The 24200-nt window shown below is 56.4% G+C and overlaps 3 protein-coding genes across 11 annotated transcripts; 1 reads left to right on the forward strand and 2 right to left on the reverse strand.

Annotated features, from left to right (window-relative positions):
• Positions 1-289: 289 nt before the first annotated feature.
• On the reverse strand, positions 290-2419 carry SAP25 (Sin3A associated protein 25). 4 transcript variants are annotated; one of them, XM_042972393.1, is made up of 6 exons: positions 1700-2419; positions 1424-1524; positions 1229-1335; positions 978-1131; positions 762-859; positions 290-680 (listed from the first exon to the last, which is right to left on the reverse strand). In XM_042972393.1, exons 1-6 carry the CDS (start codon positions 2155-2157, stop codon positions 393-395), a joined length of 1206 nt encoding a protein of 401 aa, XP_042828327.1. In that variant the 5' UTR covers positions 2158-2419; the 3' UTR covers positions 290-392. The 4 variants fall into 4 exon arrangements, with proteins under 4 accessions (XP_042828327.1, XP_042828325.1, XP_042828326.1 ...); XM_042972391.1 differs by having other exon boundaries at positions 1229-1332; positions 1424-1596; XM_042972392.1 differs by having other exon boundaries at positions 762-820; positions 1424-1596.
• Positions 2411-13743, reverse strand: LRCH4 (leucine rich repeats and calponin homology domain containing 4). 3 transcript variants are annotated; one of them, XM_042972384.1, is made up of 18 exons: positions 13387-13742; positions 9700-9844; positions 9405-9531; positions 8909-9014; positions 6760-6896; positions 6499-6614; positions 6257-6356; positions 5922-6012; positions 5755-5831; positions 5561-5622; positions 5319-5450; positions 5119-5187; positions 4903-5015; positions 4689-4772; positions 4391-4476; positions 4120-4257; positions 3947-4024; positions 2411-2614 (listed from the first exon to the last, which is right to left on the reverse strand). In XM_042972384.1, the coding sequence occupies exons 1-18, from the start codon at positions 13604-13606 to the stop codon at positions 2510-2512; spliced, it is 1986 nt and encodes a 661-aa protein (XP_042828318.1). In that variant the 5' UTR covers positions 13607-13742; the 3' UTR covers positions 2411-2509. The 3 variants fall into 3 exon arrangements, with proteins under 3 accessions (XP_042828318.1, XP_007074081.2, XP_042828319.1); XM_007074019.2 differs by lacking the exon at positions 2411-2614 and adding an exon at positions 2985-3632 and having other exon boundaries at positions 13387-13743; XM_042972385.1 differs by lacking the exons at positions 2411-2614; positions 13387-13742 and adding exons at positions 2985-3632; positions 12475-12771.
• FBXO24 (F-box protein 24) lies at positions 12818-24138 on the forward strand. 4 transcript variants are annotated; one of them, XM_042972387.1, is made up of 11 exons: positions 12818-13083; positions 14021-14170; positions 16379-16477; positions 16582-16765; positions 17794-18032; positions 18275-18509; positions 19548-19706; positions 19968-20089; positions 20354-20485; positions 23030-23200; positions 23534-24138. In XM_042972387.1, the coding sequence occupies exons 2-11, from the start codon at positions 14132-14134 to the stop codon at positions 23894-23896; spliced, it is 1743 nt and encodes a 580-aa protein (XP_042828321.1). In that variant the 5' UTR covers positions 12818-13083; positions 14021-14131; the 3' UTR covers positions 23897-24138. The 4 variants fall into 4 exon arrangements, with proteins under 4 accessions (XP_042828321.1, XP_042828320.1, XP_007073991.2 ...); XM_042972386.1 differs by lacking the exons at positions 12818-13083; positions 14021-14170 and adding an exon at positions 15974-16049 and having other exon boundaries at positions 20037-20089; XM_007073929.2 differs by lacking the exons at positions 12818-13083; positions 14021-14170 and adding an exon at positions 15975-16049.
• Positions 24139-24200: the final 62 nt, after the last annotated feature.

Consider the following 24200-nt stretch of genomic DNA (forward strand, 5'->3'; position numbering starts at 1 on the left):
ATTTCCCTCTCTCAGCACCAGCCATGTGTTCATGCAATCCTCCCTTCTATGGAGCCTGGCAGAGCTGATAGACTTCTTGCTTCCAAATACTGTCTGGGGGACTGTACTGTGCATCCCACACACACCCTGCCCTATTAAAGGTGCCCTCCTTGGTCAGCCTGGAAAGGTCTTAGGTCCGTGGATTCCCCTGAGCTACTGTGGGGGTGACCAATGAGTAACAAGAATTTGAGGGGAGGGCAGCCTAAGCTGTGTAGAGGAAGAGATCCCATCCCTGTCTCCATGCCCCACTCTGCTACTCACTACAAAGAGCCTGTTTGCAAACCAACACTTTTATTGTCAACAGAAGCTGTCTAGGGGAGTAGGGGACCCATTCTGCACCCAGAAGGGTATGTTCAATGTGTGCCTGGGGTTTGAGGGGCAGATGGATCAGTGCAGTGAGAACAGCTGGGGCCACCACTGGGGTCTGGGTGATCAGATACAGGGTCTGGGGGGCCAGCAGGGGGCGTGGGAGCCTCCAAAGCCACAGGTCTAGGAGGCCCCTGGCTCATCTGCAAGAGGCCAGTCAGGGCGATGAGCTCAGGCCCACTGAGCCAGGCAGTAGGGCAGCCAGGGGATGGGGTGCGGAGGACCCAGGGAGACATGATAGGAGGTGGGAGCAGCAGCTTCAGAGAGCCCATCACCTGAGGAGACAGGAGGGGGGAGTGTCTCCACCCAAGCCCTGCATGAAAAATAGGCGAGGCCAGGGCAGGAAGTGCACTCACCTGTTGAGAGGCCTCAGACAGATACAGGGGAATACGCTGCCCACATGGCAGCAGAGGGTCTGAAACAAAGACATCTTCACAGCACATCACTGGGAACCCTGGAGAGGAGAAGCTGGGAGGGCAGCAGGCTGGGGTTCCCACATCGGCAAGGGCTGCACTGGTTCCCTGAGGAGCTCGTGCAGGGCCACTCCAAGTCCCTGGGCCCAAGCAAAGTACCTGCATCCCTGGGCTCATGCTCTCCATTCTGATGTCCTGTTGCAGGGGCCAGGGACCTGAGGTCCCGGCCTGAGGCTGCCTCATACAGCGGCCACAATGAGGGATGACACAAGGTCCGGCCTGAGAAGGAGGTGCCAGGTGCACGGCTGGGCCCCTGTGAAGGGGGCATGACAGAACACTGGAGCTTGGGCTCCCTCCGAAGGCACCCCTGCCCCACCCCCAGGACAGAGCCGCAGGTACTCCCAACTCACCCACACCAGCCGGAGTCCCGCTTTAGCCTTGTAGTTGGGATCCCATGGTGCTAACACGGTCATCCTTGAGGGGGCCACCTCCCAGGCCATCTGAGGGGAAAGGGCTACTGGGGCGGGGAGGGGACAGAGATTAAAACAGGCTCGGGAGTCGGTGGAAGGGTCCTGTGGGGTAAAGGCCGCAAGGCCTGAACCTACCTGGGGTTCCCGGGGAATGCTCCGCAGCCAGGCCTGGGGGAGGCCGGGACAGCAGCAGCTCTCTCCGGGTCCAGGAGGGCCTTCGGGACCGGGGCTGCGGGCTGGGAGCGGGAGGTACTGAGGTGCACCGGTCACAGCCTCCCCCGGTACTTCCTGGGCAGGGCCGAGGGTGCCTGGTGCAGAGAGTCTGGGCACAGCCATTCTTCAGGGTCGGCAACGGAGATCTCCGCACACTGTGGGCCCCCTGTCGGACTTCCCTCCCGCCCAGCCCCTCACCTGTCCTGCGTGGGAGTTCCTGGCTCCTCCAGGGCTTCCTCTCCAAAGGTCGAGGTCTCCACGGGGTCACTGCCAGCCGAGGAGCCATGTTCCTCGAGCGCCTGCTCTTTGCCCGCGTCCCACCGCCGAGGCGGCCCAGGCAACATGAGGCCTCTGGCGGGGGAGGGCAGCGCAGGCCAGCCGCTCCGTGCCCCCCGTCCGCACCGTCCGCGCCTCCCACCTCTCCCCTCGCAGCCCCACGCGGCCCCCTCACGGCCCTCACCTCCCGCAGCACCCCGCCCAGCTCGCAGGGCCTCGCGGCCACGCCGACGCCCAGCGCGTTTCCGGACCACGTGGCGCGCGCTCCCGCAGGGATCCCGCGGACGCCCCCTGGCGGCGGGGGTGGCTGGGCCCGCGCTTGGCAGCCGTTGGCTATGGAGGGGTGACGCCAGGTGCGGGGAACTGCAGAACCCCAACATCAACACGGAGGCGACCCTTTCCCCGCGAAGCACTGCTTTCGTTCACAGACGGACGGACACACACACACACAACACACACACACACACACACAACCTGAGGGCAGCCTAAAGGGCCCGACTTCTTTATTGCACTTGACACAAGACCCTTGGCCACACCCAGAGGCGGCCAGGCACCTTGCTGGACCGGGCCTGCTTCCAACCCCTCGGGAGGGCCGAGGGGCGCCCAAGGAACAGGGCCAGGCCCAAGGCCGCCCTCACCAGAGTCCTTGCTAGAAATCAGAAGCCGGGCACGGCTGTCTTCTCTGTTCCTGGGTTGCAGGCCAGGTCGGGGCCCTGCGCCCCTTCCTCAACCCTATGGCCTTTCCAGCAGTGCGTGGACGACAGCAGCGATGTAAGGGAGGCCCCTTCCCGGGGCCCCCTCCTCTTCCAGGATGTGATGGGGCTGGCACAGGGACTCCTGGGGGGAGGGGCCCGGGTTAAGTTCCCTATGTCACCCTGTTCTCTCGGCTTCCCTGCCCTTCCTGGGAGCAGGGTGGGTGAAACCCCAAAGAAGCCTGGGCAAACAGGGCTGACAGGATGGCCCAGGTGGAGGCGGCAAAGGTCAGGGGCACCCTGGACATGGCTTGGGACAAATGAGACGCAAGGAAGTTGCCAGCAGGTAACAGAAGGGAGATGACACAGGGGGCCAAGGCTCAGGGGAGGAGAGACCTGTCATTTCCAGAGGGAAATGCTGGAGTAGGCAGGCTGGCACACAGAGCCCAAGGGGCACAGCCAGGGCTGGGCCTGGCCACAGCAAGAGCAGACGCAAACACACACACAGAGGCGGCCACGGTCTGTACAATTTATACACAGAGACAGGGACCCAGCCTGGGCCCCTGCAACTCCTACAAATATAGAGTTCTCTCTACAAAATATAGATAATTTAGCTCCCCATAACAGTGGGGGGACCAGGGTGGAGGGGGACGGCACAAGGAAGAAGGTTGAGATCTACCCTCTGAGGGAGCAGAGGGCAGGGCAGGGCCTGGAGGGAATGAAGGCACCATCAGCATGGAGAGGTGAGGGGCACGGGAAGGGGCTACAGGAGGGTGGCCAGAGGCTGGGGGCCCAGGGTCTGGGGGCACCAGAGTGGGGCCTCTGAGGTCAGTGTGTGTGAGGGGAGAGGGTTCACTAGTGTCTTTGGTAGGGACTGAAGGCACCACTGGTAGGGATGGGGGTTGCACAGGAGTCTTATAAATAGAAATAGGTGGAGAGGGCAGGGGAAAGGGTGACTTCAGGTCTTAGGAACCCAGGAGCCGAGTGTAGACGACATAGAGCAGCAGCATGAGGACCACGTAGAAGAAGATGAAGCCGCCCAGACCAGAGGGGGGCCAGAGGGGTGGGGGGGCCCTGCCCCCCACCCGCTTCACAGCCTCCAGGGTGGTCCACAGCCCCTGGGCGGTGCCCTGGAGGAGATCCGAGGGCGAGCACAGGTCAGCCTGGGAAGGGAGAGTAGGACAGATGGACAAGGACAAAGAGCAGACGTCAGCAGCAGCAGCAAGACAATCCCTCCCCACCCCCTGCCCTCACGTGCCAAGGCCTGAGCCACACCAACATGCAGAGTGCAGGGCACGGAAGCATGCAGGGTAGGGAGGCGTGCAGGAGTGGGACTTGTGGACGTGCTTTCTTCCGGGGAGCAGACACCCCTTTGAATGGAACCCCGCCATCCACACGGAGTGCTCAGCTGAGCCCAGGACATCGCCACTCTATAGTAGGGACTGGCCCTGGGTTCCTGAGAACACCGCCCCCATACCTCAGGCACCCCCATTTTTCGGCAGGCTTCTAAGAAACTCTCCACATTTTTCCGAGACTTGAGAGCACTAAGTTTTGGCTGCAGGAGGGCGAGAGAGGAAAAAGAAGAGAGTAAGAGAGGCCCTGGCAGTCCTCTGCCCCATCCACTACTTCCCACCCTGGGACCCCACTGACCACAGCAGGCGAGGGCACATGGATGAAGGGCACGGAGCGGGGCCGCAGCTGGTTGGCCAGCTGACAGAGGATGACCCCATTGGCCAGAGCCTCCGCCAGGTCCTCAGGCAGGGGCCGCTGCAGCCGGGACTCCATTACCTAGGGGGCAGGAGGACGACAGGGGAGCAGTCAGGGTCAGTGGGGACTCCGGCCCGCCCCTTCCATCCTCCTGAAGGCACCCACAGGGTGTGAAGTAGCCCCTCCCCGCCCCCACAGATCCCACCTCTCTCACCTGGCGCAGCTGTGCCATCAGCTCCTTCTCGTCCAGAAGCTGAGGGGGTCGCCGAGGCCTCACGGCAGAGTCTGGTGAGGAAGGGCCTGGAGAAAAAGGAGGAATGTGGGCTGTCTCTACCACCCACTGCCGACTTTCTGGCTGGGTCACCGTGTCTGGCACCCACATCTCCTGCCTTTGTACTTGTGGGGATTTTCAACACAAAGGGACAATAGACTGGAGAACTCCCAGGCCAGAAGGGGTGACCGCAGCCCAGGGGTTAGTGCTGGCTTAGCAATGGCGACAGGGGGAAACCCACCTGAGCCACTCTGAGAGGAAGAACGGAAGAGGAAGCTGTTTGGTCTCTGAATGGAGCCGAGCGGCCGGGGAGCAGGCACTGTCGCTGGGGGCCAGAGCCAGGGGGCAGGTGAGAAAGACACCCCCTGGAGTCCCATGCTTCCCTCAGACCACCAGGCCCAGCCACCCCCTCACCTATACAGTCCCCCATCCTCTTCCCAAAGTCCCTGTCCAACCTGGTCCAGCTGCAGGAAGGGGCTCCTGGGAGGCAGGGGTGGTGGCAGGGGCCGGGGGGGCTCCCTGCCCCCCTGAAGATCCCAGTTGGGTGGCACTGGACTTGGGCATGCCGCTGAGGACAGACACACAGCAAATCAGAGGGGGTCCAGGGAGGGTGTGCAGGGAGATGGCGCAGGGAGATGGCGCAGGGAGGTGGAATCGGGGAGGACACATACTTGTAGGAGGCCTGAGTGGATGAGGCCGCAGGACCTCCGCCAGCAGCCCTGACCCCCGGCTTCACAAAACTGGAAAGCAAAGGAGATGTGGGGTCGGCAGTGCAGGCAGCGGACCTGCAAACCCTGAGGGACAGAGTAGCTCACGAGGGCTCATTTCCACAGCCCCCTAGCCCCACCCCGCCCCTGCCCTCTGCCCACACCTGTCCTTCCGGGGGGCCCCCCACGCTCCGCTGTGCTGCTGCTGCTGCTGCTGCTGCTGCCGCCGCTCCCGCTCCTGCCATAACTGCAAAGTGTCCGGGCGTCGCCGCTCCTCACCAGCAGGCTCCTCCCGCCTGAGGGGTAGAGGCAGGACCAGTGAGGCAGAGCAGGGTCAGGAGAGGAGGGAAAGTGTAGGGTGACGGGGTAAAGGGAGGAGATGCCGGCTCAGGTGGCTCTGGGGTACCTGCTGTTTGGTGCCTTCTCTCCGTCCCCTGCCACAGGGCTCAATTCTGGTGGCCGGGGCTCCTAAAGAAAAAGCAGCAGAGGGGGTGAGGGAGGATCTGTTCCCCCAAGACTGTACTGGCTCCCTCCCTCCGCTCTCCTGTCCCACAGGGCACAGCACACTACCGGGCACAGGGACAGGGGCCGGACCCTCACCTCAACAGCACCTCGCTCTTCGTCCTCCCCAGGCACGTGGCTGTCAATGAAGTCAATCTGCTCAGGGTCTCCGTCAGCTGGAAAGGCCAGGGCACGTCAGCAAGCAGGGGGGAGCCTTCGGGGACCTGTCCATTACCCCAGTCCCCTTATCCCAACCCATCACTCACCAGAGCCATCCTCCCTCCGCTCCCTGGGCCCTCGAGGCTCCCGGGCCAACTCTGAGATTCGGAAGGACAACTCCGAAAATTCATCCGTTGACTTTAAATGCGGAAATGCAAAAATGGGAGTCAGCTGCTCAGCAATGCTGGGGGTTCATGGGTTTCAGGCCCTTGGGGTCTGCTGCTGAGCCAGCCCTTCCTTGGAAACTTGGGCAAGGGAAGAAGACCACTCCAGCCACCAACTGTCACTCTGATATTCAGAGGCACCAAGCAAAGGGTCCTGGCTCAGGAGGTTCTCCCCGGGGGCTGGGACCCCCAACGTCCCTCAGAAAAGAGGCTCTTACCTCATTTCCAGACCACCTCTTGCTGCCGCTGTCAACACTGTGGAAGCCTGAGTCTAGCCCACCATCGTACCGACGTCCCGGAAATAAGTCCTCAGCAGGGCTAGTGCCAGCCAGGGAGAGCTAGTCAGTCCGATATCAGGCAGTGACCCCTCTCATCTTCCCACCAACACCCATGGAGTCCATGCTGCCAGGAAGGGGCAGCAAGTATCCAGGAGCGTCCTTCCTTCCCACTTAGAACTTACCAGGGACTGAAACTCGGGGGGCGGGAAGGGGCCAGGTCCCCCAGTGCTGACCCCCCACGCCGCCCAGCCTCTGTTGACAAGTACTTAAAGATGTGAAGCTTCCCCTTCAAGCAGATCTAGGTATAAGGGGGCACAAGGTAGGGGTTAGGGGAAGGGAAGGGGGCTCCCCCAGATCCCGATTGGCTGCTAAAGGGAACCACCTCCCAACGCCTACCCACTCTCAGCTCTGTCTCCATGGTCTACCCCAAACCCACCCCTCACCTGAGCAGGTGGGCTTTGCAGGGGGTTGCTGTCCAGCAGAATGACCTGCAGGTGCCTGAGGCGGCAGAAGGAGACCGGGATGCGGGAGACACGGTTACAGGAGAAATCCAGGCGGACAAGAGGAAGATCCCCCAGCTCTGGGCGTGGGTGAGGGAAGAGTCAGGAGCCTGCCCAAGGGGGGGGAGGGTCTTGTGCTCACCTCCTCTGCCCTCTGCTCTGGCCAGCTGGCCACCCCGGGGTCCACCACAGGATGCCCTGACTGGCTGAGAGCACTCCCCAGGAACAACCTACCTGGTTCCCTTCCTGCTCAAATATGGCCCCCTCCAGGCCCCCCTCCCTTAGCTCCTATCCATCTCATGTGCTTCTCTCCTTTTCCCCACCCTGCCCACTGCACACTTCAACCGTTCCTCCATTCCCAAGTGACCATCACAGACCCAAACCAAACTGTGACGTCGCACAGCTCAAAAATCTTCCATGACTTGCAGCCAAGGCTGCTGAGGGTGAGTGGCCTGTGCCCTGCACAAAGGACCCAGGCAGGAAGGGACTGCAATCCCACCTGAACTTCACTAGCTAAGCCCTTCCGGTCCCAGGCAAGGCTGTGCCCACTCACAGAAAAGGGTGCCTTTTTCTATTTCTCAAACACACACAGTTGGATTAGTGGTAGCCAGAGACACAGAATAAAAATCACCACTCCCTGGCCCAGCACGGTCAAGGTGTTCATGATCTGGCTCAGCCCACATTTCCCATCTCACTGCCCACCCTTACACCACATCAAACAACCCTCCAGCCCCTTGGCTTCTGCATCTTTCCACCTGCTGTTTGCTCAGCTGGGACAATGTCATTTTTGTGTCCATCTTTCAAGGTTCAGCTCAAGTGTTGCCTGCTCCACAAAATCTTTCCAGACACTTAGGTTAGAATTCCCTGCTCCTTCCTCTGTGTCCCCAGAGAATTTTGCTAGGGTCTTTTTTTATGGCCCAGAGAGCATCCTGATCAAATGCTTGTTTACACTGCTACTGACTCAGAAGGAAAGAGAGCCAGTGTAGGAGTAAGGGGAGCTCAGAGAAAATGGGTGACCAGCTGACTCCCTCCCTTGTTCTTTAAGAACAAGATGAACAAGGCTCAGGTCCTTCTCACCTGGCCATGGCTTGCCTTTCTCACCACATCCTGCCAGACTGTGCTCCCTCCCACCCACATGCTTTGCCCCAGGATGCTTTGCCTGGGATGCAGAAGGAAGGAGAACTTTCCTTCACAGGTCGGCTCCTGCCATGCCGCTGGGGCAAAGTCTTCCTCAAACTCCCTGAGCAGAGCCACGTGCCTTCCCTCCAGCTTCTGCAGCTAAGAGTCCTGTTCTAGCACTTTCTTCCACTTCTCTCCCCATGAAGCCAATACAGTTTAAGAGTTGGCCCCAGATCTGAGTGACATCACACACATCTACCTGACGCCCACCTAAAACACAGGAAACACACGACAATGCTGGCTGGCTAAGGGCAGTGGTGCTTGCTTTGGAACAAAGGCTATCAAATGTTGGGGTGGATCACAGCTAGCTCGTTCAAATGGGGCTGCTTGGGCTCTGGCACGTGGCTCCACTGACTCAATCTCCGGGGAGGAGGTACAGGGCATCATCTGACTTGAGAGCTCCCACTGGGTGAATGAGGACACCGGGTGATGCTGAAGACCCCTTCCAATCCTGGGATTCTACAGGGTACCAACACACTCACTCACTCTCCCTTCTGTGCCTTGTTCCACATTTGTGAAACAGAGCTAATAACCCATGTCTGCCAGCCTCAGAGGGTTGCTGGTTAAGAACAAGTAAGTTAGGGGGTACTTGGAGGGCTCAGACGGTTAAGTGTCTGACTCCTGATTTTGGTTCAGGTCATGATCTCATGGTTTGGGAGTTCAAGCCCCACATTGGGCTCCACGATGGCAGTGCGGAGCCTGCGTGGGATTCTCCTTCTCTCCCTTTCTCTCTGCCCCTCCCTGCTCACTCTCTCTCATTTGTTTTACACACTGCAAAACCTTAGGCAACTAAGGCATCGATGTTCTGTGAAGAGTCTTTGCGACTTCTCCAATGTAAACAACACACACACACTCTTTCTCTCCGCACGCCCCCCCCCCCCCCGCCCTCCCTCCAGCTCCTCATTCTCCTTACCATCAGGGAGGGTGCTGAGCTGGTTTCTCCGAACACTGAGGTCCCGCAGGGAAGGGAGGCTACACAGCTCTGTGGGAAGGGACTGCAACTCATTGCCGCTCACATCCTGCAATGAGGAAAGAAGCAGGGCAGGAGCCCTAAGACCAGGAGCATCAGGGGCACCTGCTGGTTCAGTCAGCTAAGTGGCTGACTCTTGATTTCGGCTCAGGTCATGATCGCACAGTTCATGAGATCGAGCCCCGCGTCAGGCTCTGCGCTGACAGCGCTGACTGCTTGCGATTCTCTCCCGCTCTCCCTCTGCCCGACTCACTCTCTCTCTCTCTCTCTCTCTCTCATAATAAAGAAATAAACATTAAAAAGAAAAAACAAACAAACAAGAGCATCAGAAACTGCCTCCTGTCTCTGGCCACCTCCAGGTGGTCCCCACCTCTCCCCAGCTTCCCCCAAAGGTGCCTGGCTCGACAGCCCCTCTCCTGGCCCTGCTCCCTATGCTCACAAGCTGCCGCAGACTTCCCAAGGCGCTGATGTCGGGAGGCAGGGCTCCCAGTTTGTTGTTGCTGACAATGAGCACCCGGAGGGGCAGCTGGCAGATGTAGGGTGGCAGCGATGACAGCTGGTTTCGGCTGTGGAGGGGAGAAAGGCAGTGGGCTCACTCCCCAGGCACGGCATCCCAGGGTTGCCCTCTTTTCAGGGTCACCAGGAGGGGGACTCAGGGTACTGTGCACTGGGACTTGGGGCTGAGAAGAATAAGCTCCCCACCCTGCACCCCCTCCCCAGCCGCGCCTTCCTACCTGAGGTTGAGGTAGGTAAGGGCCGTGAGATTCCCCAAGGCTGGGTTCAGGCATCTCAGGCAATTGTGATAGAGGCTCAGGCCCTCCAGGGACACCAGCTGGCATGCTGCCTCCGGCACCTCGGGGAACCGGTTCCGGGAGAGGTCTAGGGGAAGCAAGTATCAGAGGAGAGCTGTGGAAAGACCCAGCCCTGGACAAAAGGACCATGAACTCTCCCAGAGCCAGCTGCCCAGAAGTCTGCCTCCCCTTCGGACCTGAAGAATCAGACCTATAAACCTGGGGTCCCTGGAGACAACAAAGCTTTCTGCAAAACTTGAGCATGCTGCAAGCACATTACCAGAACAGCAAAGGAAAGGCAAAGGCCACAGGGTCCCAGACTTGGGAGAGCAAAACATGAACACCGCCTTCAAGTACACAAATGAAGGGCTATCCTGGAAAGGGTAACTGGCTTCTAGAACTCTTGTGATTCCTGTTGTTCTATGGAGAAGGGCTGGTGCTCCAGAGAAAATAGCAAGGTAATAGAGTGGGAGGCTCGAGATAAGAATATTGTCAACCTCTGGGGGAGACCACTGAGAAAGCTCATCCCTCCTCAGGGGCCTTTTCCCCAACCTCAACCTCTTTTCAACACAGGGGAGAAACCAAGGGCCATTAGAGTCTGGCTCTAGAGATTAAATAAGGCTCCTGACATACTGGACAACAGCGCTTCTTCATCAGCCCCTGGGATCAGCAAGCCAGGTCCAAGAGTCTGTGAAGTAACAGACTCCCAGGGACCAGGAAGGGAGGCCAAGCTGATCAACCTGGAGGTGGGAGCTACAGTCCTCGGGTCCCTCCCATCAGGATACACTGTGCTCAGGACTGGCCTCCTTCCCACCTTCTTCCAGCTCCACCAGCCCCGCTCTACTTCCTCTCTTACTGACCCAGACTTCAGGCACTCGGCTCTTTTGCAGGATCTTGGTGTGGGTGAGGGGCAGAGAGGGAGGAACAGAGGATAAAACCTCTTACCACCCCTTATTCTCAAGGGGTCTCTTGCTACTCCAATGAAAGGAGTCAGGCATGGGGTTTCTGCCAGTCTGGGGACGGTAATTGCTGAGAGCCCTGCAAGCAAGACTGGATTTCTGCTTCCTCTCCTCGCCTGTACTGGGAGGGGCCCAGGGCCTGCTGTGGGATGTCTCTGGCAACAGAACTTGGGTGAGCTTTTTAGACAGCCCTCCCCAGGAAGGGGTGAGCGAAAGCCATTGGGAGGGAAGCTGGGGTATATCCCCCAAGGAAACGAATCTCACGACAGGAAATGGAGTAGAAACAAGCTGTCGGGTTCTCTCTCTGGTGGGCCCTATGTTTACCAGGGCGGTGACAGCCTGAGGCACCAGGGGTCCTTCTTTCTCCCTCTCTGCTCACAGTCCCGGAGCACAGAGAGAAGACCTGTCAAGGGAGAAGACCCAAGTTCTGGAGAGGGTGAGAGGGCCAGATGCAGGCCTCCTCCGCTCACTTTCCACCTGCCTGCTCTCCCTGCATCCCCAAATGCATGTGTGTGCAAGCGCAGGTGCCATGGATGAAGGGGGTGGAGAGGACAAGCCGGCTGAGCGGCGACAGGGGCAAAAGGGGCAAAAGCTTGGGGTGGAAGGGAGCCCAGCCTGGAGGAGGCAGGGCACAGGAGGCACAGGATGTGGTCTGTGAGAGAATGAGCTGCACTTCTCCTTTGTGAGGGCGGCCCCTCCCCGCCATCTCAGGGTTCACCCTACTTTCAGGGGCCCCAAGGAACAGAGTCCGAGGGATATCGGAGACCTGTGCCACAGGAAATATGCAGAGAAAACAGTGGGGCAGAAAGAGTTGGGAAAGCAGCAGAGGGCTCAGGATAATCTGGCGGAGTGTTGAAGTGTTTAGTCTGGGTTGGAGGGCAAGGAGGTATGGAGGGCAGGGTATGGGCAACCCCAACTGTTACTTCCCCTTTCCACTCCAAACTATAAGCCTTCTGCTTGGGGAGCAGGGTCAGAGAACATTTTGGACAAGACAGATTCCACCTGGCCTACAACCTGGGCCCAGAAAGGACTTAGGATTTCTGCGTGGAGAGCAGGACAGGGAGAGGTCCTCAGTAAGCTGGGATTTTCCCACTTCGTCACACAAACTCACTCAGGAGAACTAACTGCCTGCACCCTGAGCCGGAATGCTGGGGGAGGAGGCGGGGAGGGGGTAGGAGCTGGGAGGGGTCAGGGAGTTCTTGGTAGTTTTCCCCAGGAGTCCACTCACAGAGACAGAGCCCTAAGGAAGTAAAGAATAACATTTGGTCTTTGTCAAAAAACAAGCAAGGGGGAGGGGAAAGGGAACAGACGGCGAGTGTCACACAGCTGCTGAGGTCAATCTGGAGCTTGGGGGTTAGGCGGCTGGGGGAGACGGAGAGGGAGAGGAATGGCTCCTGGGGCTCACCCATTCAGGGCTCCCTGAACTCACTTGCTGCATGGTGGGCAAGTAAGTTTCCCCAGCAACCCAAGAAAAGTGGAGAGGTTTAAACTGGTTCTCCCCAGAACAGTGGAGGAAAGAGAGTGTCTGTGTCCACTTGGGTGTTTGCAGGTGAACGGGCACCTGCTAGAGGAGAAATGCATTCAGTCCCTGAGCAGTGTTTTCAGGAGGACACTCAGCCAGCCCCAAGTCCCACCCCTGGGCTAGGCTGGGGTGGGGCTTCGGGAATGCGGTCCTCTGGCCCACTCCCAATCTCCACCCCCCAGCTGCCAGCCCAGGGTCATAGGTTGTTGCCTCCTGAGCAGCTGAAGCCTGACTCACCTGTCATGGTAGAGTCCCCCACACCCCACCATCAAGAGACACCGGGGAGGAGGGACATGATTAGAGTGATCTGTGGGGTGGAGGAGTGGAAGGACAGTGGGACAGTCTCTAGCTTCCCAGAACTCCATGCCAGGAGATAAGATTTCCTTCCTTTCAGCAACTGCCTCAAGTCCCTCCCCTCCTAGGGAAAGCAGACACTGAAATGGGAATTCTAAGGTCCCTATGAGGTCACAGGCTCCATTGTGACCTCACACACGCAAGAAGGAGGGGGAGTCTCAGATAAGGGGGTCAGGGATAATAGGTGGAAGAGCTCGCGGAGAAAAGAGTTAGGGGAGGTGTAAGATTTGCTTCTTTCCCATAGGCTTGCTGGGTGAAGAGTGGAGAGGGCCAGGGGGCGGGACGATAAGCACAGTAAACAGAAGCACCAGGTTGTTAGGGGCGAATCCTAAGGAACAGGGGGGCCTACGGCTGTTCGGATCTAGGTGGAACCGGGAAAGAGTTGGAGACGAAGTGGAGAAAGAGAAAGGAGTCATTAGAGGGGCTCTTGGGGGCTGCTTTAAGGAACGATCAGAACTGAGGTTGAAGAGGTCATGCAAATGAGCCAACCAGGTGAGGGGCGGGACCATTCTACAGGTGCGCAGAAAGGCAAATAAAGAGAAGCAGAAGACGGGGAACTCTCACAACACTCGGTCAGGGCGCCGGACGTTCGGTACAAAGGAGAAATGGGTTCATTGTCCAGGAGTTCTCAAAGTGGGGAGGGGGAGTTAGCAGGCTTATACAAATAGTCAGGGTCAAGAACCTCGACGGTCAGGTGAAGGGGCGGGCCAGACTCCCGAGACCGGTGAGAAACAAGCTAGGGGCGGGGCTATGCAAATGAGGGTCCCAGCCCGGGACTAGGCCGAGTGCACTCACCAGCCTGGGTGATGTCTGACAGGTCGTAGCTGCGGGCCGCGCCCCGGGGGAAGTACTTCAAGCGCCGGTTGGACAGGTTCAGGGTCCCGGTGGCCACGGCCTCCTCTAGGGCCCGCTCTGCACTGCGGCTCCCGGGCAGACCCGGAGACCCCGGAACGGAGGTCGTGGCCGCCGCCTCCTCACCCCCGGCGGCGAGTGGGGCCGCTACCGCCGCCGCCATCCGCTCTCGGCGGCTCCCGCTGCCTGACTGACGGGACCGGCCGTCCCTCCTCCCCCCTCCCCCTCCTTGGAGCCGCCGTAGTCGCTTCAAGGGGGAGGAAACGCGCTCAGGGACACGGCGGACCAATCGCGATCCGAAGACGCGTTGGAAGCGGCTAATCAGAACCCGCCGGGGGGGTGGAGACTATAGCGCAGGAGTGAGGCGACAGAAGGGAGGGGGCTAGAATAGAGCTCTCGCCAACGGCCGACGCTCCAGGCTGGCCCGCCCCGCGCAGCCGCGTCCAATCGCAATGCTTAGGGCTGGAGATGGAGCCAATCAGGTCTAACCAGGAGACGGGGACGCCGGTGCTCAAGTAGAAGGGATAGAGGCCGAGACCTCAAGCCGGGTCTCGGGTTTTTTTTTTTTCCAACGGAGACCAATCGCAAGCCGGATATAGGCGAGTGACTGTCAAGAAGGCCAATTAAATCTTCCGGAGGGAACCTGGCCCGGCCTCTTCTCTGAGGGACGGCTGTACCTACCAATAGCATGGGCGAGAAGGCGGTCCCTTCGCCGAGCAGGAGGCGGGTGAGCTAGATCTTTGAGACGGAGGTGAAAGAACGTGAGCGCTGCCGGTCGGGCCGGCTGGGAACAGTGCAGGGCCTGGAGAGGCGAGTGCGAGCTGCAAATGTTAGGGAGCGAGCCTGCTTTGAGGGCGTGAAGGAGGGGGGTGGGGTGCAAGGCGAAGCCTGAGACCAGCGGGGAGGGAGGGGGTCGTCGCAACTGAAGGGACCGTGGAGGCCTTTCCGGCTGCGGAGTCTGAGGCCCTGCGGCGGTCTCCGGAGCTCCGGCGGGCGGGGGGCTTCCCAGAGACCGGAGATGCCCAAGGCAGCTGCTGAAGGGAGGGTTACGGGAGACCGGGAGAGCTTCCAGAACTACCGCCCGGCTGGCCAGCCTACCTCGAGGAGCGCGCCCCGGCGGGAACTGTGATGACAGGACCTGAGGCGGGGGAGGGGAGTTAGTCCATAAGGGATCATCTCATTCGGAAGAAGCCCGCCGTTTTACAAATGAGGAAACTGAGGCGGAGGGAAGTTGAGGAGTTGGCTAGAGCAGAAGCCCGGTTTCCCAGCGACTTCTACGTGGGCATTTTCTATTCGCACCGTCTCCTTTGCTTCCTGAGCTGAAATAGTGGGGACCCAGACCCAAGAGGAAGCTGAGGATCCTTTTTCTGTGTGCTAAGGGATCTTAACGTCCTTTTAGGTGGCAAAAGGACCTAACACATTAACATAGTCCATTTACCACGTTAATAGTTGCCTGATCACAAACAACTAAAGGTTCTTGTGAATCACATCTCAGAGGTTGAGATTTCCTAAACATGTATTGAATCCTTAAAGTTCCATCCGCAGTGTCTCAAACTAGTTGTTTACTAGTCCCCATGAGTAAGGGAGTTTGGGTGGTTGACTGATAGCTGGCGCGGTAAAGGAAAGTCTGTAATACTAGGCAGCTGAGGGCTGGATGTCCAGGATTGGATTCCTTTGCGTTCCTGGAAGAGCCGGTTACTCCCTTTGGTTTATTGGTGTAGATCCTTTGCCCCTACCTGGACAGACATACCCTGAACTCCAGCTGTTTCTCATATATGGCGGCCCTCTCTCCCCATAAGACTAAGTTAAAAGCTTAGACCCTGGGAGATACCCTATGCTTTCAGAGTAATTCTATCCCTTTCTTCCACCTTAATAGGTTGTCCTTCATACATGCATTGATGTTACTGTCCCAGGAAATCTGCTTTTGGATGTGTTTTTGTAAGACTAAAGAGTTGGTGCTGAATTATTCCCACTTTCATCTAGTGCATGCTTCCCTCTAAGCGAGTGTAGCAGGGTCATCATTCCTCCTCACCTGTCAAACAGTTTATATTTTTTATACTTTTTGGGGGGGGGGTAGTTTATACTCTTAGGTAGTTTATACTGTCATCCTCTTACGTAGTCTATACAAATCCCCTGGAGGCCCTGGGCTGCTGAGATAGGAAGAATTCACCGGTGTTTCTCTACAGAGCAGAGTGCTAAAGGGCCTCAAGGGGAGGAACCTCACAACTGTGCTCCAAAAGTAAAGGCCTCATCTAGCAGTCATTCACACTTTCTTTCTCCTGGAGGAGGGGCTCATGCATATCCCATGAGCCACTGGGTGGCTAGAGCCAAGCTAGAACCCAGGAACTGTCTAAGAAAATCCTGGCAGGGTTGGGGAAAATAGGTCACAGTGGCTGGACAGTGAGGTCACAGAGAGGTTTGTCTTCCCAGACTCCATGGGGGAGGGGCCTAGAAGGCTGAGGGGCCCCAGAGGTCCCCCAAGCCCAGGCGGGGGACATGGTGTGGGAAAGGCAGCAGGAACGGGGGCCAGGGAGCTGACTACGGGGGGGGGGGGGGTCGGGGGGGGGGAGGATGAGGGCAGGAGCAGGGACGGGGCAGTCAAGATGGTGAGGAAAAGCCGGAGAAGAAGGCTGCAAAAATTCACCGGGCTGTGCAGACAGGAGGAGGGGCTCAGGGTGAGGGGGTGGGAGGGTGAGGCAAGGAAAGGAGAAGAAGATGGCAGCAAGAGATCAGGGGAGGGGTTCTTTGGAGCTGGTGAACCCAGGAACACGGCAGACAGGGAGGGGTGTCCCATGGACCTAGAGAGAAAGATAGGAAGATTTGAGGGCACAGAGCCATGAGCCCCTAAGAAAGAAGCTAATGAAAGGCTGACAGAAGGGAGAAAAGGAGGCCTGACTCTCATGGAATCCCTGTGCTCTCCCTTCTCCTTGGGTAGGTGAAGCGGAGCTGCCCTTCATGTGGCCCAGATCCTGGGGGTGAAGAGAAGAAGGGCAGAGGGAACCCTATTTCTGTTCAGCTGTTCCCCCCAGAGCTGGTGAGTCATCCGTGGGGAGGGATTCCAGAATAAAGGGCAGGGGACCAGAGTGATGAGGAACCCCCTTGATGATTCCTGCTTCCTCCCTCCTGCCCACCCCCCAGGTGGAGCATATCATCTCATTCCTCCCAGTCAGAGATGTAGTCGCTCTGGGCCAGACCTGCCACTACTTCCATGAAGTGTGCGACGCTGAGGGCGTGTGGAGACGCATCTGTCGCAGGCTTAGTCCTCGTCTGCGAGAGCAGGGCTCTGGGGTCCGGCCCTGGAAGAGAGCTGCCATTCTTAACTGTACACCTCCCCAGAACCTCAGTTCTCTTTGCCTCTATCCTGTGCCTTATTATTCTGGGATCCCTCCTGTTCCATAGAGTTGCCTCAGCATTCCTAGCCAACCTGCCAGGGCCCTTTCTCTAGAAGAGCCTGTTAGATTCAAACATGCCATCCATCTAGGAGCTCTGCAAGCCTCCAGCTCCACCCTCTGACAGACGTCCCACCCGGAGCCCCCGTTACTAGCATCCCTGCCAAGTCAGCCTCCGTATTCGAACTCTCTTCCAAATCCTACCCCGGTCATCTCCTCCACTCCCCAAACCTGGAGTTTTCCCTCCTCTAAACCAGGGTTTCTCAACCTGCCACTGTTGACATTTGGGGCCAAATAATTATTTGGAGTGAGGGGCTGTCCTGCACATTGTAGGACGTTTAGCAGCATCCCTGGCCTCCACCCACTAGATGCCAGTAACAAAGCTCCCCCCGGTTGTGACAACCAATGTTCCCTGAGGACAAAATCACCCCCACGTTGAGAAACATGCTCTGAAGCCCTCCATTCCCAGGGAGCCCCTATCCAAGTACCTGACTGCACACACTGGAGATTCAGGGAGATCCAGATCTGATCCAGATAGCAGATCCAGAGCTAGGGGTGAGGGGCGTTACTGGCCTTTCTCAGCCATTCCTTTTCGCTCCTCTGTCTGCTGCTTTTCTATGTACTATATTTCCCTTGATGTCTCTGATGCAAGGTTGGACTAAAGAAGCCCTCACTTAGAAACATGTGTAGTGCCCTGGGCTCGGGGTAGGGGGCAGAGAACTAAAGTTCAGGCATAAGGGATTATTAAAGATAGCCTGTGTAGGGGATTATTAAAGATATCTTCTAAGCTTTCCATATGTCATTTAGAAAAGTCCCTGTTCCCCAGTCCTGCTGCTAAGGGAGCTGCTATGGGAGCTGCTAAGTACCCGGCTCCCTGAGAACTATAGTTTGCCCAAGCTCTGACAACTCTTCTTTGTGCCATCCTGACCCCTTGAGCCTTCCATCTCCTTCCCTTCTCCAGACACGAAGGGCCTGTATTTCCAGGCATTTGGAGGCCGCCGCCGCTGTCTCAGCAAGAGTGTAGCCCCCCTGCTAGCCCATGGCTACCGCCGCTTCTTGCCCACCAAGGACCATGTCTTCATTCTTGACTACACGGGGACCCTCTTCTTCCTCAAAAATGCCCTGGTCTCCTCTACCCTTGGCCAGATCCAGTGGAAGCGAGCCTGCCGCTATGTTGTATTGTGTCGCGGAGCCAAGGATGTGAGTAGCAGAGCCCTAGGAGCTGAGACCCCACCCCTCCTCCGGGGCTCCTCCGGGACCCACACCAGTCCGGAGGTACTCTCCTCAGGATGTCTGCCCTCCCATATCAGGAACTGAAAACTAAACCCTCTTTTCCCAGCCCTGAACCCAAGTATCTCATCTCTCACCCCAGGATCCTGTCACCCCCAAGCCTCATTCCACTCTAAGACCTAGATCCCAGACAGCTTCATCTTTTCCTACAGTTTGCCTCGGACCCAAGATGTGACACCGTTTACCGTAAATACCTCTATGTATTGGCCACCCGGGAGCAGCCAGCAGTGGTAGGCACAACGGGCAGCCGGGCCTGTGACTGTGTCGAGGTCTATCTGCAGTCCAGTGGGCAGCGGGTCTTCAAGATGACCTTCCACCACTCCATGAGCTTCAAACAGATTGTGCTGGTTGGTCAGGAGAACCAGCGGGCTCTACTGCTTCTCACAGGTGTGGCCTAGAGCAGTGGTTTGCAAATTTTTTCTACACATGGTTCAGGACCTGCTGCAGGGGAGGGGAAGGCCTTTCTGCATGCCACCTCATCCTGGTCTCAAACCAAATAGCTTTGCTTTTTGTCTGTCTCATAGACTAAGATTCTGCTTTTTTTTTTTTTTTTAAACAACTTAAAAATTTTAAGTTTATTTATCACCTGCGCACAAGCACGGGAGGGGCAGAGAGAGAAGGAAAGAGAGAATCCCAAGCAGGCTCAGCACCGTCAGCGCAGAGCCTGATGCAGGACTTGAACTCAAAAACTGTGAGATCATGACCTGAGCTGAGATCAAGAGTGGGAAGGTTAACCAACTGCATCACCCAGGCGCCCCAGATTCTGTGTATTTCGTATGAATAAAGGGCCCTGCTGCAAAAAAATAGTTGGGAAACCACTGTTCTAGTGAAAGCCTGATTTTCGAAATTCTAATCTTCCTCACTTCCTGCTAGGCACTCCACTTAATACCCCAAACTTACCCCCACCTTGCTGATTGTCACACACATATATACATTTTTTTAATTTTTATTTTTATTTACTTAAGTAATCTCTCCACCCAGTGTGGTGCTCAAACTCACAACCCTGAGATCAAGAGTCATGCGCTGTTCTGACTGAAGCAGACTGGTGTCCCTGTCCCCTATATTTGACCCTACTCCCAAGCCTCAGACCCTCTGGACTTCTTAATTCCAGGCAGAGCCCCAAGTCCCCAGGCATCATTCCTCCCAACACTCAAATTGGATTCTGGCAGATCTAACTGCTGGTTTTCTCTCCACTCATCATTCACACTGAAGGGTTTCCCTGATTTATTTTTGGCGGTACAGGGCTAGAGTCTGGGCAACTTGAGGTCACACTTCCTGTATTTCACCTCTACCCTTTTTCTTCCAACCCCACTCTAGGCCAATAAGTGTTTAATCGCTATGGCTTAGAGAGTCTATTGGGAAGTTAATGTGGATATTGGGAGGTCCCCTCCCCCACATCATTGTCTTCCTCTCCCCATCTCCCAGAGGAAGGAAAGATCTACTCTTTGGTAGTGAATGAAACCCAGCTGGACCAGCCACGCTCCTACACAGTTCAGCTGGCCCTGAGGAAGGTGTCCCGTTGCCTGCCTCACCTTCGTGTGACCCGCATGGCTTCTAACCAGAGCAGTACTCTTTACATCACAGGTAAGAACCACCTTCCTTCTTCTCCACACCCTAGTCTTAAACAGACTTTCCAGATATGGACAGCCCCTTATACTTACTCTAGCAGTGGACCCCTTCGGGCATCCTAGTGAAAAGATGAGGTTAGGTTCCCAGATATCATAGCTGGTACATTTCTAGTGGGTGTGAGACTCCCTGGATCTTGCAGCTTTCATCCTAGGTAGGGCCTTATCGCTAGGAAATGGGTGCCCAAAGCTGCTGAGCTGAGGGCTCCTGACCCCCCAGACCAGGGGGGAGTATATTTTGAGGTGCATACCCCAGGGGTGTATCGTGATCTCTTTGGGACCCTTCAAGCCTTTGACCCCCTGGACCAGCAGATGCCGCTTGCTCTCTCACTGCCTGCCAAGGTAGGATCCTGGAGGGATGGGACGGACCAAGGGGCGGACAGAGGGGGATTTAGGGATTAAAAGGCACCAGAGGTCTGAAATATGAGCAGGAATCAAATGATTGATCAGGGAGGGACAGGGGCCCAGAGAGAGAGGGGCGAGGTAGTGGGCAAGGCGAAAAGAAATCAGCTGGGAATGGCAGGTTAGTGGCTGGGAGATTCTGGAGCTCAGAGTTCCTCTGGAGGGAACTGAATGCCTACCTTCTCCTTCTGTCTTACTTCCTAGATACTATTTTGTGCTCTTGGCTACAATCACCTTGGCTTGGTGGATGAATTTGGCCGAATCTTTATGCAGGGAAATAACAGATATGGGCAGCTGGGAACAGGGGACAAAATGGACCGAGGGGAACCCACACAGGTGAGATTCGTTTTCAGTTATTCTCATCGTGGCCCCCTTCCTCCAATCCTCTACACCTTAGACCTCTCCTCTTCTCTACTTTCTTTAGAACCCACTTCTTACTCCCTAGGGAAGTTAAGCCAGCCAGTATATAATGCCCGTGATACTATTGCGTGTCTTTCCCAGGGTTGGCACTGTGAGGTCCATTCTGTGTGGTGCTTGCTGCCAGTGCAATAGGAATTTAGTGAAGCAGGGAGACCTCGGTGGGCTGGTATAACTAGAAGAGGTGAGATGCGATCACGGTCTGGTGGGTTAGATCAGATTCGTGTGGATACAGGGAAAGGCATTCCATGTAACAGGAATGAGAACGAAGCTGCACATACCTGGGACCATGAAAGGACTGGTCTGAAGCAGAGAGGATGTTTTGGAAATCAGTAGATATGAGGTGATACAGGCAGGGGTGAGCCTGAAAAGGTATAGATTTTGGAAAGTCACTGCAGGTTCTGGAGCAAGAGAAGCCCCCCCCCCCCCCCCCACACACACACACAGATGACTGAGAACAGGTCACCTGGCCGGAGTGCACAGGAGGCCACTGAATGAGAAGCCCACTGGGAGACCATTGAGTGACAGTGGCACTTGGGACAAGAGCCTGGGGCAGTGGGAATGGAAAGGAATGGATACCTGAGATGTTTTGAAAGAAAATGAATAGGTACTGGAAACTGATTAGATGTGAGGAGATGGCTGTGGGACACAAGTGGCTGTCGCAGTAGACCCCTTAAAGAGAGATGGCATCACTAACAAATGTGGAAAGGGATGCTGGCTTGAGGAAAGAGGAAGAGCGTGAATTTGGACATTTTCTAAAGTGAAAATGTCTCTCTGGCATTAGATTCCATGTTGGAACAAGGCTGAAACAGACAGAAGCAGGGACAGAGGCACAAACCTGGGCAGGAGCTGATGCTGTAGACAAAGGGAATGAGGAAGCTATCTCTGAGGCAGGAGGCACACCTTCAGGTGCCAAGTCCCAGAAGCCAGGGACACAGGGAGTGCCAAACAGAGGGGGTGATTAATGGTAACAGATAACATAGGAATATACCTGCCAACATGGAAATATGGTCAGGTCATATCTTTAGATGAAAAAAAAATTATAAAATTATTTACATAGTACAACCCCATTTTTATTTAAAAGTCTGTAATTTGAACACACACACACACACACACACACACACACACACACACACACACACAGAGGCAGCAGTGAAGAAAAATATCCAGGGATGCCTGATTGGCTCACATGGTTAAGCGGCTGACTCTCTTTTTTATTTTTAATGTTAATTTATGTTGAGGGGGGGAAGAGCAGACAGAGAGGGAGAGAATCCCAAGCAGACTCCACAGGAGCCTACTTAAATAAAAAATAAAAAGAAGAAAGAAAAAAGAATATCTAGCAAGATTTTTTTAAGTTTATTTTTTCAGAGAGAGAGAGAGAAGGTGCACAAGCAGGGGAGGGGCAGAGAGAAAGGGGAACAGAGGATCTGAAGGGGCTCCGTGCTGATGTGCTGACAGCAGGGTGCCCGATGTGGGGCTCGAACTCAGGATCAGGACCTGAGTTAAAGTAGGACACCTAACTGACTGAGCCACTCAGGCACCCCCAGCAAGATGTTAATAGTGGGTGGTAGGATTTCCAGTGATTTTTAAATTAATCTTTGCTCTCCAAGATTTTATAACATTTCTTTAATGACCATAAATTATGTACCTATGTCTTCAAAATTAAAGCCCTCATAATCTCAGGAGAAAGCATGCAGGAGAGGCCCTGGGGTTTGGAAGCTGGAAAGCCAAGTGCATTTGGGGAGAACACATCAGTAGCTTAGTAAGCAGGGAAGCCAGATCACAAGAAGTTCAGGAAAGATGGACTGTGGTGAGAACAAAAATGTGGTCAACCTCAAACTGGTCACATAACCAGTTCTGTTGCCTAAAAGATGGAGGTAGGAAGGGGCAGGAATCAGGTGGAAATGTTTTTGTTTCTGTTTTCTTTTGTTGTTTTTTTTTTTAAAACAGAGTGGCCATTTTGGGAGACAAGGATAGGACAAGTGGAAAATGCTAGAGAGAGAAGGGAGGAATCAGTGGAAGGAAGGTCCCTCCTGAAGGCTAACCTGGAATTGTACAGGGAGGGAGGGAGTCTTTAAACTTTGGGAAGAGGAAACTTAGTCCCCCTCCTGAGGCTGGAAGGCAGGATGAGCCTGGACTGACACAGGTCTGGGGGAGTAGGAAGGAGCAGGTAGCAGGCCCTGGGCGCAGGCAAGTAGCCTGTTTTCTGAGGAGCAAAGATGAGGAACCAACAGAAGTGCTAGACCCCATGCAGTCCGACAGGGGCTGCAGGAGAACGAGGGAGGGAAAGATTGCTGCTGGTCTGCCTTCTGGCTGGGTGGGGGTTGAGGGGGTGCTGAGTCCCCTTGCTTCCCTCTCCTAGTTTCCTAGAGACCTCTCTGAGCCTTTCTGTTGCCCTCTTCCTACCTGGGCCCTCAAATCCTCGGCATTCCCACCTTAGGGATCCTGGCCCTGTGTTCTCAGGTGCATTATCTGCAACGTCCCATTGCCCTGTGGTGTGGCCTCAACCACTCTCTGGTGCTGAGCCAGGGCTCGGACTTCAGCAAGGAGCTTCTGGGCTGCGGCTGTGGGGCTGGAGGCCGCCTCCCTGGCTGGCCTAAGGGGAGTGCCTCTTTCGTGAAGCTCCACGTCAAGGTCAGAGCCAGAACACGCCAGCAGGCAACGGGGCAAGGGCAATAGAGCCAGGTGGCACACAGGGCTGTAGCTGGGGCTCCTGCAAGGACCCGGGGGCCGCACCCCCCCCAGCACTACCCACCTCCCTTTTCCGGCCACACACCATGGCTCCTGGCTCTCTCCCTTAGCAGACCCCGCTCGCCCTCTCTGACCTCACACAACCTTGGGGCTTAGCCAGCCCTAGCTCACTTGCTGGCCCAGGGCTGGTCTGAGAGGGAGGAACACAACAGCTGGGGCTTCCTGGGAGCCCCTCAGTAAAGGCCCCTCTCAGCCACGCCCCTTGTCTCCTTTAAGGTCCCTCTGTGTGCCTGTTCCCTCTGCTCTACCAGAGAGTGCCTCTACATGCTGTCCAGCCATGACATCGAACACCATCCCACCTACCGGGACCTACCAGCCAGCAGGGTGGTGGGGACCCCCGAGCCCAGCCTGGGAGCTGGAGCACCCCAGGACCCTGGGGGGGCAGCCCGGGCCTGTGAGGAGTACCTCAGCCAGATCCACAGTTGTCCCACATTGCAGGATCGCATGGAAAAGATGAAGGAGATCGTGGGTTGGATGCCCTTGATGGCTGCACAGAAAGATTTCTTCTGGGAGGCCCTGGACATGCTGCAGAGGGCTGCTGGAGGGGTTGGCCCGGGCCCCTCAACCCCTGAGAGCTGAGCCCCTTTCCTAGTCTTAACCCCTGGAGGGAGAGTCTGGCCCTGGGCCAGGAGCTAAGGAGAGTGGGATGGTAGCAATAAACATTGTATGTGCACATGGGGAGGGTGGGAATTGCTAGGCTTGCCAAGGTGGGCAGGGAACCGTTTTGTAAAATGTTCAGGGGGCTGCCCGGGAGGGACCCCCAACCTGACTATCATGGACAAGAGATTTGATGGGCAAATAGAATAAAAGGCTGAAGTGAGGCCCTGTTTGGAACCCTGTGGCCTGGGAGGAAAATAGGGCAGGGGATGGGGGCCCCAATGCC

The sequence above is a fragment of the Panthera tigris genome, chromosome E3, assembly GCF_018350195.1.
Source record: "Panthera tigris isolate Pti1 chromosome E3, P.tigris_Pti1_mat1.1, whole genome shotgun sequence".
In the NCBI taxonomy this organism is placed as follows: domain Eukaryota; kingdom Metazoa; phylum Chordata; class Mammalia; order Carnivora; family Felidae; genus Panthera; species Panthera tigris.

What these genes read in the sequence shown, in the direction of transcription:
- LRCH4 (XM_007074019.2), bottom strand. Translation starts at nt 13,606, where the DNA reads ATGGCGGCGGCGGTAGCGGCCCCACTCGCCGCCGGGGGTGAGGAGGCG. An exon ending in TGCAAAGCCCACCTGCTCAG is followed by an intron (nt 6,615 to 6,759) that starts GTGAGGGGTGGG and finishes CCTTATACCTAG; the next exon opens with ATCTGCTTGAAGGGGAAGCT. An exon ending in ATGTGCCCTCGCCTGCTGTG is followed by an intron (nt 4,025 to 4,119) that starts GTCAGTGGGGTC and finishes GCCCTCCTGCAG; the next exon opens with CCAAAACTTAGTGCTCTCAA.
- SAP25 (XM_042972390.1), bottom strand. Translation starts at nt 2,157, where the DNA reads ATGTTGGGGTTCTGCAGTTCCCCGCACCTGGCGTCACCCCTCCATAGC. An exon ending in GGAACTCCCACGCAGGACAG is followed by an intron (nt 1,597 to 1,699) that starts GTGAGGGGCTGG and finishes TCTCTGCACCAG; the next exon opens with GCACCCTCGGCCCTGCCCAG. An exon ending in GCATGAGCCCAGGGATGCAG is followed by an intron (nt 860 to 977) that starts GTACTTTGCTTG and finishes TCTCCTCTCCAG; the next exon opens with GGTTCCCAGTGATGTGCTGT.
- FBXO24 (XM_007073930.3), top strand. Translation starts at nt 16,047, where the DNA reads ATGGTGAGGAAAAGCCGGAGAAGAAGGCTGCAAAAATTCACCGGGCTG. An exon ending in GAGAGCTGCCATTCTTAACT is followed by an intron (nt 16,766 to 17,793) that starts GTACACCTCCCC and finishes TCCCTTCTCCAG; the next exon opens with ACACGAAGGGCCTGTATTTC. An exon ending in ACCGAGGGGAACCCACACAG is followed by an intron (nt 20,486 to 23,029) that starts GTGAGATTCGTT and finishes CTGTGTTCTCAG; the next exon opens with GTGCATTATCTGCAACGTCC.